At 38.3% G+C, this 14698-nt stretch overlaps 1 protein-coding gene across 3 annotated transcripts in view; it reads right to left on the bottom strand.

The window, feature by feature from the left end:
• TMTC2 (transmembrane O-mannosyltransferase targeting cadherins 2) overlaps nt 1–14698 on the bottom strand; it is a 256087-nt gene that overhangs the window by 97955 nt on the left and 143434 nt on the right. For all 3 annotated transcript variants that reach the window (XM_084505628.1, XM_084505627.1, XM_084505626.1), the window contains exon 3: nt 7932–8760. In XM_084505628.1, coding sequence (XP_084361754.1) covers nt 7932–8760 — 829 coding nt within the window. The remainder of the gene's footprint in view (nt 1–7931; nt 8761–14698) is intronic.

Below are 14698 nucleotides of genomic sequence, written 5' to 3'. Positions count from 1 at the left end.
AGGAAAGGGAGTGGGGAAAAAAAATTGATTTTACACTGCCAGGAAAGGCATAAAGAGACGTCAGAATGCATGTAAATTACTGTTACATTGACATTAAAGGTTGGTTTCTCTACTAGACTTATGTAATAGGACCTCAGTGTGAACTGGTATGAAATCCACCATGAGTAGGAAAATGAAGATAAGTAACCCATGCTGAGAATCAGTATGTACAGAAAAATTTTCCACAGCTGACGTATTTTGAAAAGAAGGTAAAATAATGGAACAACTGGGTGAGTATCTAATGCATTTAAACAAACATGCTCAGCTTGAGAAACAATCTGGATAATCTCACTTTCCTCTAATTCTTTCCGTCCAGAATAATCAAGGTAGGTCCATAGCACATGAATATGGAAGTCCCAGCCCTTAACCATACTGGAAAAAAATGTATTAGTTTTTGGCCAAAAAAAAAGACTGAACTTAATCCAATACACATAATATTATACCAACAAAACCAAACAGTCAAACAAACAAACAAACAAAAAAAAAACACCACACACAAAAACATCTTGCCAAAGCTAATCCCTCCTTGACCAGGGGTGGGTTTATTTGCATTGCAGTTCAGCAGAGATGAGTTTGTTGAATGATTTTGCAGAGCACCTCTGGAAAGGCGGGGGAAGAAGTAACAGCCTGATGAGTCCATGTCTCAAAACAGGGTAACAAGAGTCCATGTCTCAGAATTGTTTATTTCTTTAAATTCTTAGTATATGCAAAGGGAAAAAAAAAAAAAAAAAAAAAAAAAAAAAAGTCTAGCTAGTCATTAATAACAGATTCTCTTCTTATCCCCCTGCTATTTAGGATTCACAGATCAGAGGTGTTGTTGGACTATGCTAAAGGAAACAAACAAAAAAAAAAACCAACACATATATATACTATGCTTGTTTCCAGTCCTCTACAGACACAAAGGAAGAATATTGAGCTTTCTGGTATCCTGCTGAAGGAGAAGCAGATATCCCACAGTGACTTGGGTTTCAAAGGAAATTACAGCACTGCTGAAGAACTGAAAGACAGAATACTGTCACTGGAGAATAAATTCAGGCTTTGAACTGAAGTTTAAACCACTTTCCTTCAGCTCTCCAACATATTTAGCATAACCAGACTGTTTTGCTGAGGCTGGGTTGCCTGCGGGATACTCAAATGCTCCAGATAACTATGGCTGTTTCCCAAACAACTTACTAATGGCCATTCCTTCTACACTTTCTCATTGTCCAGGGCAGCAGTACCACCCATTTACAGAGCCCTGCACTATATTCAGTCTACTATTTTTATTTAACTTACAAACAATTCCATGCAATTCACTTACTAAGCTTTCTCTTTTAAAGCTGTTAAGACTGGCAGACAGAAAAAGTATTTTCTATTTATTTTGAGAAGTCTGAAACATCCTGTACAACATTTATCCATGAAATTCTGACATTTTGTCAGGGAAAAACAAACAAACAAGCAAAAAAACAAAAACAAACAAACAAACAAACAAACAAAAAACCCACCAAATTGGCCACAGTATATCCTATTTAATTTATATACAACAACAGCAGAACTGTATAGACATAGAAATTTATATATTGCTAATGATATTTTAAAATGTATTACTATTGCCTTTGATTTTTTTTTTTTTTTTACTTATGTAAGATAATTTAATTATTGTGTGTGTTTCCATGTAGTACAGGAGCCAGTACATGGGTTATTACTGATGGCTGGAAACACATGACAAAAGTTATACTTCTTTTACAGTAATTTCTTCTTTAAAATAAATAAATAAATAGCCAAAGTTGAGTTTCTGAGAAAGGCTGAAAATAATAATAGAAGTCAGGGAAAATAAACATGCAAAACTTTGTCAAAAGATTAAATACCAGAGCATTTTGGTGAAGGTGCTCTTAATAAACACATTCAAAGAAGGCCATACCTTAAAACATTTCTTCTCCTTTCATCTCCTATAAATATATTAATAATCATGATATTAAAGATATAAAGATAGTTATAATCATGGAAAATATGGGTTTAATGCACCCTTTTTACTTGAAGGAAATATTCCTTCTTCACCCAGTTTATTACAAGATGTTATAACTACTTTCCTCATTGCACTATTAGTTGCTATTTTCATTGTCTGTTGAAGGAGGAAGATGGGACTGCTTACTGACAGCTACTCTGTTAGCAAAGAATTATTTTTTAAGAGCAGATAAGGATAACAGCAGCAAGCTGTCAAATCAGATGGAAACAGCTTCTAGTATTTCCTTCCAGCCAAGTGCACAGAACCAGAGCACACAAGCTCTATGCTTACAGGCACGGATTTTTATTTATTTATTTTATATCACAGGAACAACTCTTGGGTGAGCAAAATTTGGGTACTTTTTCAAAAAAATTTAAACTGGGGACAAAATTAACTCATGAGTTGTTGTTTTGTTTTTGCTATATTTGCACTTAAAAAAAAATTCTAAATTAAATATGTTTGATTGCTGCATTAGTAACACCAAACTAAAGAGGAACTTAACCCTTCAAATGATTCAACGTGGATAAAAAAAATTGAAATTTGTTATTTTGAAACATATTAAATACAAAGTATTTTTTGCCATTCAGATGAAAAGACAAGCATACTGATGCATAGATGAGATGACATGAGCTAAACTTATCTTTAAAAATTTAAAAATTCCTGAAATGTATTTAGACGATGGCATTACAGCAAACTAAACTCCAAACTAATAACACAAAATGGAATGTAAACTATACATGGTATAAAAATACAATTAGTACCTCTTATGACTACTCAAATGAGTATATAGCTACTCTGTATTTTTTTTTTCAACTGAGAAGTTTGACAATGGCTGAATTCAGACTCATGTTGACAGTCACATGCATGTACAGAGGCAGTCCTTACCAATCCTATGCTAAATTAATGATAAGAAATGAAACAAACAAAAAGGTAATCACCCATGAAGTTCCAAGTTTTAGTTCCAACTAAAACTGACCAAGGTTGAATGCAATAAATAAAATAAAAAGCAAAGCAAGTTCTACAAATCTTCTACACGTGCAAATATAGTGGGATGAGGCAGAAAGAGGAAAGTAGGATAGGTAAGAAGCACTGTGGTCAAGAAGAGTATTTCATGATTAGAATATCTTCTGAAAACATTAAGCACAATTGAAAAATTCATACTGAGAAGAACTGAAGTAGAGGAAAGAATGGAAAGATAGAAAGTAATAGGCTCTATATTTGTATGGAACAACATATATACTCTTCTATGTCAACACCATGTCTTGGTCTTAACTACTGCCTGCTGAGAACAACATGATGATAGATGTTTAAAAGCAAAAGTGTCCTGAATGATTTTGCCAGGAAGGATTTTTTGGTTTTAAGTCTTCATGTTAATCACATATCAAGAAAATCTATACAATTTGACTCCATCATTGGAGTTAATTTTAACAAAACTTAACCCACTCACTTCAACTTTGTTTTCATGCAACAGATATTAAAGATATTATTTTTTGTTTGTTTGTTTTCTGCAGAATAAAAATGACTATAATCAGGAGGCCCAGTTTTTATCATAACAGAAAAACTGATTCAGGAAAGGACTATAGCACATATTCAAGTCCCACTAACCTGCCCAAGATGTTTCATTAATACCAATATGCAATGGAACAAGGACAAACATCTGAGCAACATGCAAAGCTAGTTCTGAACGCAAAAGTGGTAATGCCAACTTCAGTCAATGACACAAATCCAGGGCTTATCAGACCAGGTGTGTGCACCACGATAATGCAATAATACTGCTTCTGGGAGAATCTCTTTCCTGTTACATATCGCATTGCAAAAACAGTAGTCACATATATGAATTTAGTAAGACTTGAATACATTGTTGAAATTAAGCATCCACTGAGGAACACTACACCATTTGGTATAGCAGGTTAAGTAGCTTCAGGAAAGATCTTCAAAGTTCACTTACAAATTTCATGGTAAAAAACAGAAGACTAAAAGTGACTAAAATTTCATCAGTAAATATGATTAAGCAATGGATATCTCTGCAGCATTCTAACAGCCTAAGCCTCTCTGTTATTTTCTATTTCTTTACTCAGTGCCTTTAACAGTACAACAAACATATCTGAACATCAAAGATCATTATGATAGGGACTCCAAGGTACAACATGGCCTCGAAGTAAAAGACAATGCTTTTTGAAGCCTACTCTTGGTGCTAAAGAGAAAACTTTAGCTAACAAGATGCAATGCCATTATAATTTCATATTAAACACAAGGTAACTATCAGCATAGAATGACTCACAGTCTAATTGGAAAAGATGTGACAGCTACCACCCATTTTTAACTTTGTGGTTTGTTTTTACATTTTGGGAGGCTTCCTTCATTATAAAAGAACACTCAAATAACATTAACTGCTTTACATCAGTTTGGCTGCTCATTAAGCTGAAGGTAGCAGAGAGAAACACTTGCGCCTTTCCCTCCCTTGTGTCAAAACATGCATACAACCACTTCAGGATCTATAAACTGCATTAATCAACCCTGTCTATTTTTCCCCCAAGTGCTAAGAAATCATAAGGAGGCAAGGCTCAGATCACTTTAAAGATATTTGAAATACTAGCCATAACCACCAGAGCAGTAGATGAACAAGTCTGGTAAGAGATGCAGCCGTGGAATCCCCAGTCCCCCTCCCAACTCCCTCAGGTGCTGGGAGCTGAGCACCAGCCTGGGGATGTGCAGGGCCTTCGGGCAGCCTCACCAGGGCCTGCCCAGCTGACATGGAGTATTTTTGCTTATTTGGTTTAGAGGTTGGGCTGTTGTGCTTTTTTTTTTTTTTCTTTGACAGATGAAATGAGCAATACACCCTGCTTTTGAGCATTTTTCCACACTGCCAGTGATTGACAAAAGCAGCCCGGAAAAATGTAGCCTGGAGAAAGGCCGCAGCTGCCTGCATTGGCCGGAGGTCTCACCTGGGGCAGAACACTGCTCCCTGCCTGCATGGCCTGCAGGGTCCCAGCAGCTGGCAAAACAACAGCGCTGGCAAAGCACTTAACGCAAATTTCTTCACCGAGGTTAAGAAGCCACTAAGCAACTTTGTCTGACAGTCCCACAGCAGCAGAGGAGATTAGATTCTTACACACACTGCAACACAGAAGACTTGATTATAAACCAGCACCACACGAGATAACTCCCTTTCCAAAGCTGCCTGCTGGCACCAGCACACGGATGCACCTGTGCTAGCAGCTTGCCCCTTGTGCAACCTTGTTAGCTTGGCATGTATTAGCCTGGCACATATTAGCCTGGCACATCAGCTCAAGGCCATCGCATGGCGGCATCCAGTCAGGCCAGAGCACAGATGGATCTGGAATGAAACATTCTGCTCCCTGCTTCAACAAAACTGATCTTCCCAGAGTCCTACTTCTTTATCAGTTCCTAGAGAGGAGTTCTTGAAGGGGTCCCTCTCTTCACTTTCGCCTGTGATAGAAGAAGCTTTTGTCCAGAAGCTCCTGAGAGAAGGGAGGAGCAGCGGAGCCTGCAGGGAGAAGGACCTCGCAGCTCAAAATGATCAGAAATGAGAAAATACTCATGAGGAAAAATGGCTGCGAGATGAGGAAAACAGAGAAATGAGGAGTGGCAACCTCTTCTTAGTAACCTAAAAGTAAGGAAAACACTTCTCCACCATACCACTTGACTGAACAGTCCACTGTCTTTCTGTATGAATAGCCTATTTATCACTAACATTCAAAAAAATAAAAAAAAAGGAGGCAAACAAAAATAAATTGTTTTTTCTATGTCAACCTTATTTAGTTACTGAAGTGTAGTGTGAATTGTTGATCTCTTAATGCTTTGGCTAGATTGGCAGCCAGTCTAGTCCAGTCAGGCTTGCCTGATTGTATGAGAAATAGAAAATACAATTAGCATAGTCACAGCCAGGGATAATCTAGGAAGTATTCACAGTAATGAATAGAGTTGGGTGACAGGTTGCTTTAGCTGGGAGTTTCTGATACCCAGCTTTGTTACAATGTGTGTGGGCTAGTAAATATTCAACAGAAGTTTAACAGGATATTTTAAGGGGATTTACAGTCAGCTTAGTCATGTCTGTATCACCATACTGACATGCTGTCTTTGCTTTTGCATATATTACATTAATGTCAGCTTATATGGCAGGAAACCAGACAATCATATATACATTAGTCTGCACATACTAAGATGTGTATGACGAAAATAGCTCGCCTTGTCTCCTGGGAGTGCACTATACAACGGTCTGATTTCCAGACAACACTGCAGCCAATCCTAAAAAAAAAACTAGAATTTATTTTTTATCACAAAAAATTGGCTCAAAGCAAGCAGACAACTACTAATGCAGTCTGGGATATCTGGGCATCCCCAACGAGAATAAAAAAAGGAACATATGCTAACTCTAATCTTTTAATACACACTCTTTTCTTTCCAAGGAATGCCAACTTTTTAATGCAAGCTTTACATTGTCACTAAATTGGTAAGTCTCACTCACTGCATCATATCAGTGTGGCATGCTGTCTTGCTGTTCAGTTCCTTCTCATGTCTTGCCCTCATGCACTCGACTAAGTTTTAGAAATAAAAAAAAAGTAACAAAAATTGGACATGCTTGTTCACACTTAATAAAAAGTCACTTACTGCAGCAACAAATTTAATAATTTTAACTAGATTTTTACCTAGGGCAATAAAGCACAAAAAGAAGAGTTACAAAGTCAGACTGATGATTGACAAGCTACTCTAATGCTGCTTTGCAAGGCATCTCATCTGCCAAATCCACTTTTATGCTCCCTATCAGCTCACAGTAACATCTGCATTTGCCTCTTATCATCACAGCTGTTAGACTATGCCATGATATAAGTGTCTAACCAAAGTGCACAGCTCTGTCAGCAGATGACTTCGCAATCATATAATGGGCTTTTGAGCAGAGAACTGGAAAAACCCGCATGATATGCTCAAGCACTGTCAAATTTTTCTTTCATAGACAGGCAAAGCAATCAGTGATCCCTTCTCACTTCTGATGAATTGTGAATAACGAAGGCTTAGTCAATGCCTACATGGCACTCACAGGTGGTATTTTGACTGTTCTCACGTAAACTTGCTCATGTGCCAAGAGCAGTACAGCCAAGGCAGCTCAGGATCCCAGCTGGATCTGCTGTATATGCTGAAACCACAGAGCCGCAGCCAAACATTGCTACCAATCCCTACACTAACCAGTTTACTGCCAGTTTGGATGTGTTTACACTAGCTGCAGTCACATTTCATTAGAGCACAGATACAACCTTGGAAAGAAGTAGCTGGGCAATGTTACCAATGGCTGACATTTATATATTAACATGAAGGCACATGTACTTGACAATAATTCTTTACAGGGCTTGAATGCGGGAGGAACCACAGTCATTTCCTAGGCTGAATAGTATGACCTCATTTCCTCATTTTTATTATGTAGCATTGACGTTATTTGCGTCAGACAAAATTAAAAAAAAAAAAAATAGCGACTCCTTAATGTTGTCCCTGCCTACTTTTTATATCTTCTGTTCATAGCAAACAGAACATTCAGTGAACATTTGAAAAAAACTCCATTAGGGCGATGGATACCAAGCTCCAAATGGAAAATTACCAGGGTGGAGCCTGTAATAATCATATTCCATCTTTAATGCCAAAATAAAGAACTAAGATCAATGAAAAAGTAATTGTCCTCTTACCTTTGGGTCTCACTTTCTGCGTGTTAATGCCAAACCTGTGGCACCTAATCAAAACACTTTCATCCTTTTTCTCATTTTTACTGAAGCATATACTGCTTTAGACAGACATTTCCTGAAGCATCTTCTTCAGAAACAGTTAACGAAATCAGACAATTCAAAGGCAAAGACAGACAGGAAGAAATGAAACATTCACCATAAATAGCAAAAATTACCTTTAGCAGGGTTTACTTTTATCCCTGACCTATACAGCATCTCCTCATTCTGCCAGTCCCCATTCCTGACAACAGTCTTGAGTCCATAGAAAACAATTAATGCAGCAGTGGAACAAAAGACCAAGTTCTTCAGAAAGCGCTTTTGGGCTTTGACATAAAGGGCCCTGACACCTACTGTAACCAGCAGGCAGAAGCCCATACTAGGAACATACAGCACACGCTCTGCTATTACAAAGCCAACATAGAAAAATAGGTTTGTGGCAGGAACAAAGGGCACTATTAACAAAGACAGAGACAGAATGACAATGTTCTCAGTTGAAGGAAGCTGCAGTTTCTGAATTTCATGCCTTTTTATGCCATTCTCTTCCTTTGATGCGAAGCTCGACTTCCCCTCCAGTGTCTTATATTCCACCTCTGAGTGACAGCTATGCCCATTAGCATTCTGTTTGCCATTCATTAAACTTCTCCCATTGCATTCTCTCTCATTGCCAGAGCCCTTCAAGCTAAAGTAGGCGAGGAGGAGGAGTCCAGCATAGAAGGCCACAGTGTGTAGATTCCTCCAGTCGCTGACTGCTTTCAGAAGAGGCACGGCATCCATGGACCAGTCAAAGCTGAGGGTGTCTGGGCAAAGCAACAGCCAGAGATTCTTGGTCGGCAGGTAAAGGAATGTGAGTGTTCGCGTGAGAAAACTGTCCGAGTCAGCTGCTGGATTGTCAGAATTTGAGAAACTTGGGGGCTTGTTACCCATCCAGTATAAGCGGACACCCAGCAGTGCAGTCCCCCAGGAGGTCAATAATCCAATGCTGAAGAAGAGGCTTAAATTCTTCCTCTGAAATAAAGAAAATAAAGAATCATGAGTATAAATTGACACCAGCTATACCAGGTATTTAAATCATAATTCTTTTTAAATCATAAACAAACAAAAAAACAATAAATATCTCATACAACTGTTGGTGGTTTTCGTTGTTTGATTTTTTTTCCTTGTAATAAAACTCAGGTATTGTAAGTCTGATGTTTGGCTCAAAAAATGTTGATGTTGACCATAAACTAAAAGAACAAGCTCTTCCATTTGAACTGTATCAAGGCTGTACCAGAATCAAGCCTTGAGATCTTAGGGCTGTCAGTCCTTGCTTAAGATTTCCCCAAAGTAACTGAATAATGCTCTGAAAATTCTTTATTTTAGAGTAATTTACGGAACCTTACAATGGTTTCCACATAACCTCCCAAATCCTTTCTTTGTTTCTGGTTATGGCTAAAACAACGGTTTGCCTCAACTCAATTTGAAATTTAAAGACTTTTTCAGTTTAATTCTCCCTAATGAACATCTTTCCTAAAGTACTATCTTATGTATTACGTCTAACAAATACACTTTCCAAGAAGGCAAGACACAAAAACAGACACAGATTCCATGTTTAGGTCTTTCTTTCTAATTAATTACAATGATCATCTGGAGTCTTCAGATGTGCCTGTTACATAAAGCTCCATTTCATTTTGCATCTCACAGCCAAATGTTTTTTTTTTTTTTTTTTTTTTCTTGAAGCACACCATATTAAACCACTGCTTTAAAACCTTTCACATCTTTATACCCATCTAAATAACAATATGTGAAGCATTCAGATGTCTCCGCCTACTCATGTCATCATACAAGCAGCTCTAAGAACTGCCACTTATTTATGGAATAACTCAATATTTGCCAGCTGGAGCTGCTTGTCAGGCTCTCCCCTTCCCCATTAGAAAACACTTACTTATTCATACACTTGCAGAAACATACCACTTCTGCCTGAATCAAGAAGCAAGGCTTTCTCACCTATTGCTAGGATTGATGAGCTTAAATTCTGCTCTCAATTACATGGGCACTCTACATGAAAGCTGTTTTGGATTACTCTCTTTTTGCAGAAGTATCTGTGAAAGCTAAAATAACGTGTAATTTTTGTATTTCCATTTCTTAGATGCCTTCTTTAAGAATATAAAAACTATTTGCTAAATAGCTCCAGACACAGTGTAAGCACTTTCATATTATTTCCCCCCATTATTACAAAAAATTATCTGTCGATCATTTTTCATTTTATTAGGTCTGTTTGTTTTTTTTCCATCTCACACTATGCATTCCTTGGATAGTTATTCACTGTTTCTTTACTTATTCAGAAGCAGGACCTCAGACTGGAATGTTTTATCTTATTTCTTTCAAGCAGTTCATTTTTCTCTTTTGTGGGAGGACTCTCCTCTTGATATCATGAAATATACATGATTTTGCTCCTCTACTTCGGGTCAATTGTTAATAGTTTTCTATTGTCATGTAACCAATGTTCCAGTAACCTGATGTTACTGGATGTAGTCTAGTCCTCATAACTTATTTGCTTAGTTCAAGAAAAAAAAATATTCCTTTTCATATTTCTGTAGAGATTCTCCTTGTGAATTTTAAAGTATTAAGTGTCAGTTAGATTAACTCATTCAATTTTGAGGAGATATCGAAGAATGCAAAGGAGGCCTTTGTAGAGAACAAGAGAACAAACAAACTCGTAATGAGAATGACTTACGTATAATTGCCTGAAACCCATATAAAAATGCTGCACTTTTTATACATAAAGCAAAGTCTGAGTCCACATATTTCATTTGCCATATTGTATTATTATTTTTGTATATTTCTATATACTGGAAAATCAGTATTATTTGGGGTAATAAACCAACTGAAATCCAGATCTACACTTTATGATTAATATATTCCCTGGAAAGCCTACTGAAACAACCTGCTTCTATATGTAAGCTGGATAATATTTTGTAACCCATCTCAGACACTGTTCTACCCCTGGCTGCCAGAACTGTTCAAATGCTTCTAATGTTATAAAGCTGGGTAAACCAGTTATCACCAAAACTCCCAATTAAATTTGTACTTGGAATAAGAAAGTTATCCATGTTCACAAATTTTGTGTGTGTGCAAAGGGGATAATGTGGGGACGAAAAAAAAAAAAAAAAAAAAGCTGGGAAGTAGAAGATTGGGGTTCTGGTTCATTTGTTTGTTCGTTTAATTCAGAAGAGCAGGTCTTTGCTGGAAAACTACTTAGCACCAGAAAAATTAAGACATCCCAAATACTATGCAAGTGAAACTTGATTAACAGACTTTTGCACTTTTGGGGATTGCTTACTTAGATTGCTTTGTTATTTTGTTAATACTTAACAATGAGAAGGAAATCTCCGTTCCCTAAAGTTCTAACAATTGCACTTTTCAACTAAATGCTAAGAAAGTTCAAATTACAAAGTTCTTAGACAAAGCCATGCTGCAGCAGATATGCCATTCCTCGTGGTTAACAGAGAAACCTGCTAAAAACTTTCAGATCTTCATACATCATAAAACAGTAACAATGAAAAGTTTGCCTCTTGCTCCTAGCCCTAGAACACAAACAATCTGTACCTCAAAGCTAATCCATCCTCACTGCTACAGTAATTATTTACAGCCTTCCTTTTAAGCTTAAATTTAAGATCTGTAAGGTCTGGACCCTCCGACTTTTTGGATGTATAAAGAACAGCATATCTCTATACGCAGTATTGTGTTTCATGCTTTAAGAACACTTTTCTTTTCATTAAGACTTTACACCAGTGTCAAATAAAATAGGTAAGCATGCACTTGTGGAGCTCAGAGGTATCCAGGTAGGTGATTTTTCACAGCAACATGTCTATTTATCATGCTGCAGAACACCAGATAACTAGAGAAGGAGCTCTGGCAGATTCCTGAGCTTAATTAACAGACTAGAGGAGTGGAGTGCAGGTATCCTCTTGTTGCCTTAGAGACGAGTGGTTTGCATCCCTCCACTGAGGCTTTTTGATCCATGGGTCTTCTCAAAAGTCAGAAGCTTTACATCATTTTAAAACTAACTACACATTAACTACAGCTACCAGTAACTTGTGCAACACCGAGCTACCAGTGTAAATTTTTTAGTTTCAGAGAAGATCCTCTGGATTTAGTCTAAAACCACAACTAAAATCCTCCCTAACACCAAACAGTTAAACTTCTGTCATAAAAACTTAAGGTATGATGCTTTTTTTTTTTTTTTTTTTTTTTTTTTAAATCACACAGATAAAGTTGGCTCAGAAGGAGAATAACAGACTCATTTTGTCTCTCTCAACATGTAACCTCATGCCTTTTGCACAGCTTTCACCTGACTGCCCTAGTATAGTCAGGGATAATTGGGCTTAGCTCACATTTTAGCTACAGGGTTAGTATAGAAAACCAGAAGTGGGAAAAACAAACAAACAAACAAAAAAAAAAAACAACACATCTGCTTATGGCAATTTGTTAAATAATACAATCAGTTCCTTACTAGGCCTTTGTCTGCACAAAGGTTGTGAGGCATTGGAACAGGCTGCCCAGGGAAGTGGTGGAGTCACCATCCCTGGAAGTCTTCAAAAGACGTTTAGATGTAGAGCTTAGGGATATGGTTTAGTGGGAACTGCTAGCGTTAGGTCAGAGGTTGGACTCGATGATCTTGAGGTCTCTTCCAACCTAGAAATTCTGTGATTCTGTGATTCTGTGAAGTCCTTTCAAAAAGATCTCTGCTCCCATCAGCACTTACACCAGCAACCCGTTCCCTGCATCTCCTGACAGTCCACACTCCTCTGACTGCGGACTTCTAGTGTGGCCCAGCAGCAGGAAGAGATCCTCAGTAATGCTTGGCAGCAAAGCTTTGGATTACTGTACTCACGAGTCCTAATCCAGCCCATCTGCCACATGTTTTGACACCCCCATAAATCCTATAACCTTCATAAGTAGCCATTTTCTTCTAGGGAAAAAATGAGCACTGATTTAGATCCCATTTAACATCTCTCCTGCCTGCTAACAGTCAAGCACCACCACTGTGATTTTAGTGTTTGTGACTGCAGAAAACTTTTTAATCTCCCTACCAAAAGCCATCTGCATGACCCACCCACATTGTACGTTTCCCTTACATTAAATCCTAATTCCACACTCCATTATACTGCTCTTAAATATGGCACTGCAGCAGATTGCTTGATTGGGCAGCCCTGCCAAAGCTCCGTCATCACCTAAGCAGTATCCAAAGCATTTTCTAAAGACACTGTTCTTTTAACCTCACCTTGTCCATCTCACAAAGCAGCATTAACTATGGCATGTGGTCAGACGGGCCAGATATCAAAATCACCAGGGCTAAGTACACACAGGTTGTTATTTTTAGAAGTCGGGAAATGCAGAAAAGAACGTGGGTAAGTCACCAGGCATTACTCACATGAGAGTTTCTTTTCCAGCTTAGAGCTCCTTGAAAATATGTTGGCTTAGGAGCTGGGGCTTCCCGAAGAAGTGGGAGGCTGCCAAGGCACTAGATGGGACTGACAGTATCTTGTTTCTGAGGCAGGCAGAGGCTCCTGGATCACAGCTCTGCCGACCCTGAGTTCATGTTAAGCTCCAAAACCAGCCGGGGCAGTGACAAAGCTCTTTACCACAGCCTGCTCTGGGGCTTCATACTGAGCTGGAATTAGCTTCCCAGCTCACTCTTCACCTGCCCTGTTTGTTCCCGTCCTGTGAGCCACTAAATGGGGTCAGCTCATTTATACCAGTCATACAGCAACAGCTCGTCCCCATCTCTGGTCTTCGTCCAAGCTGGAGCTCCGTCTGTAGCTCATCCAACACTGTTGCCAATTCAATGACATTTACTTGGTGTTATGAACCCACAGCTCTTCCACAATGAGGAAGTTAGGGCAGATATAAAAAAGCCAAAGATTTCTCGTGTATATTTTTCTTGCAATTAGCAAGCAGCACAATTCAAGCAGTGATTATTGGTGTTTACTCAGAATACTAAAATTAAAATTGAGTTATAAATAGTGGTATTTAAAATTTACCATCTTCCTCTATAATCTTTAATGCGAATCTTTAAATTAAAAAAACAAACAAACAAAGAAAAAAAAACTTTCAGCCTCTCCTCTCAGCTGAACAAATAGTTCTAAGGACAACCAGGGAAACAATAAATTGTGTTAACAGCAACAACGGCATGAACGACCAGAGGTAATACAAGAGCAGAAGGGACTAGATTAGCTTGATAAATCTGTGAGCATGATCAGTGCAGAAGAGAAGGCTCTCTCCAAGGATCCATCTGCACAGTCAAATGCAGTGTGACAATCGGGAAGCTAATGATATCTGCCTGGGGTTAATCCATCCATCTGTGGCAGCAAGAACTTAAACACAGGAGGCTGGAAGCCCACTGGGACTGAGACATTACTCGAACTGCCAAACTTCTGAGGAACACTGCCCAACCCTGTTGTTACCAGCACACAGGTAGATACGTGATCCAATAGACATAGCTTTGTTTAACACACACTGTTAAAGAGGTTTTGCAGTGAATGGAGGGTGCTGCACTTCATGCACTAGCCAAAATGCACTTTACAAGTATGTTGTTGGAAGGCAGAACCGAAATTCTGAGAAAAACAGAGAAATGTTCACTAAAAGAACCCTGTACAAAAGGCAGGAGCAACTCTGACTGCAAAAAACTGCACAAATGTTAGTTGTGGAACAAGTGATGGGCTTTTCTGACAAGCATCTGGGATTGCATTAGATCACAAGCAACTCTTTTAAGCCACTGCTAAAAAGGCAAATGCTATACTGGGACTGCAAATGAAAGCCTACCCTTCTAGACATGTGCAGTAATCCTTCCAGTCTTCCCAATACTAGTAATTCCTAAAACCGTCTGGATCCAGCACAGAGCTATTAGAAATAAATGGAGGAAATAGAGAGAAGTCAGATGAGGAGAATAAGATGGGTTCGT

Source organism: Aythya ferina (assembly GCF_964211825.1).
Source record: "Aythya ferina genome assembly, chromosome: 1".
NCBI lineage: Eukaryota > Metazoa > Chordata > Aves > Anseriformes > Anatidae > Aythya > Aythya ferina.
This window is presented reverse-complemented; position numbering and strand designations above follow the sequence as displayed.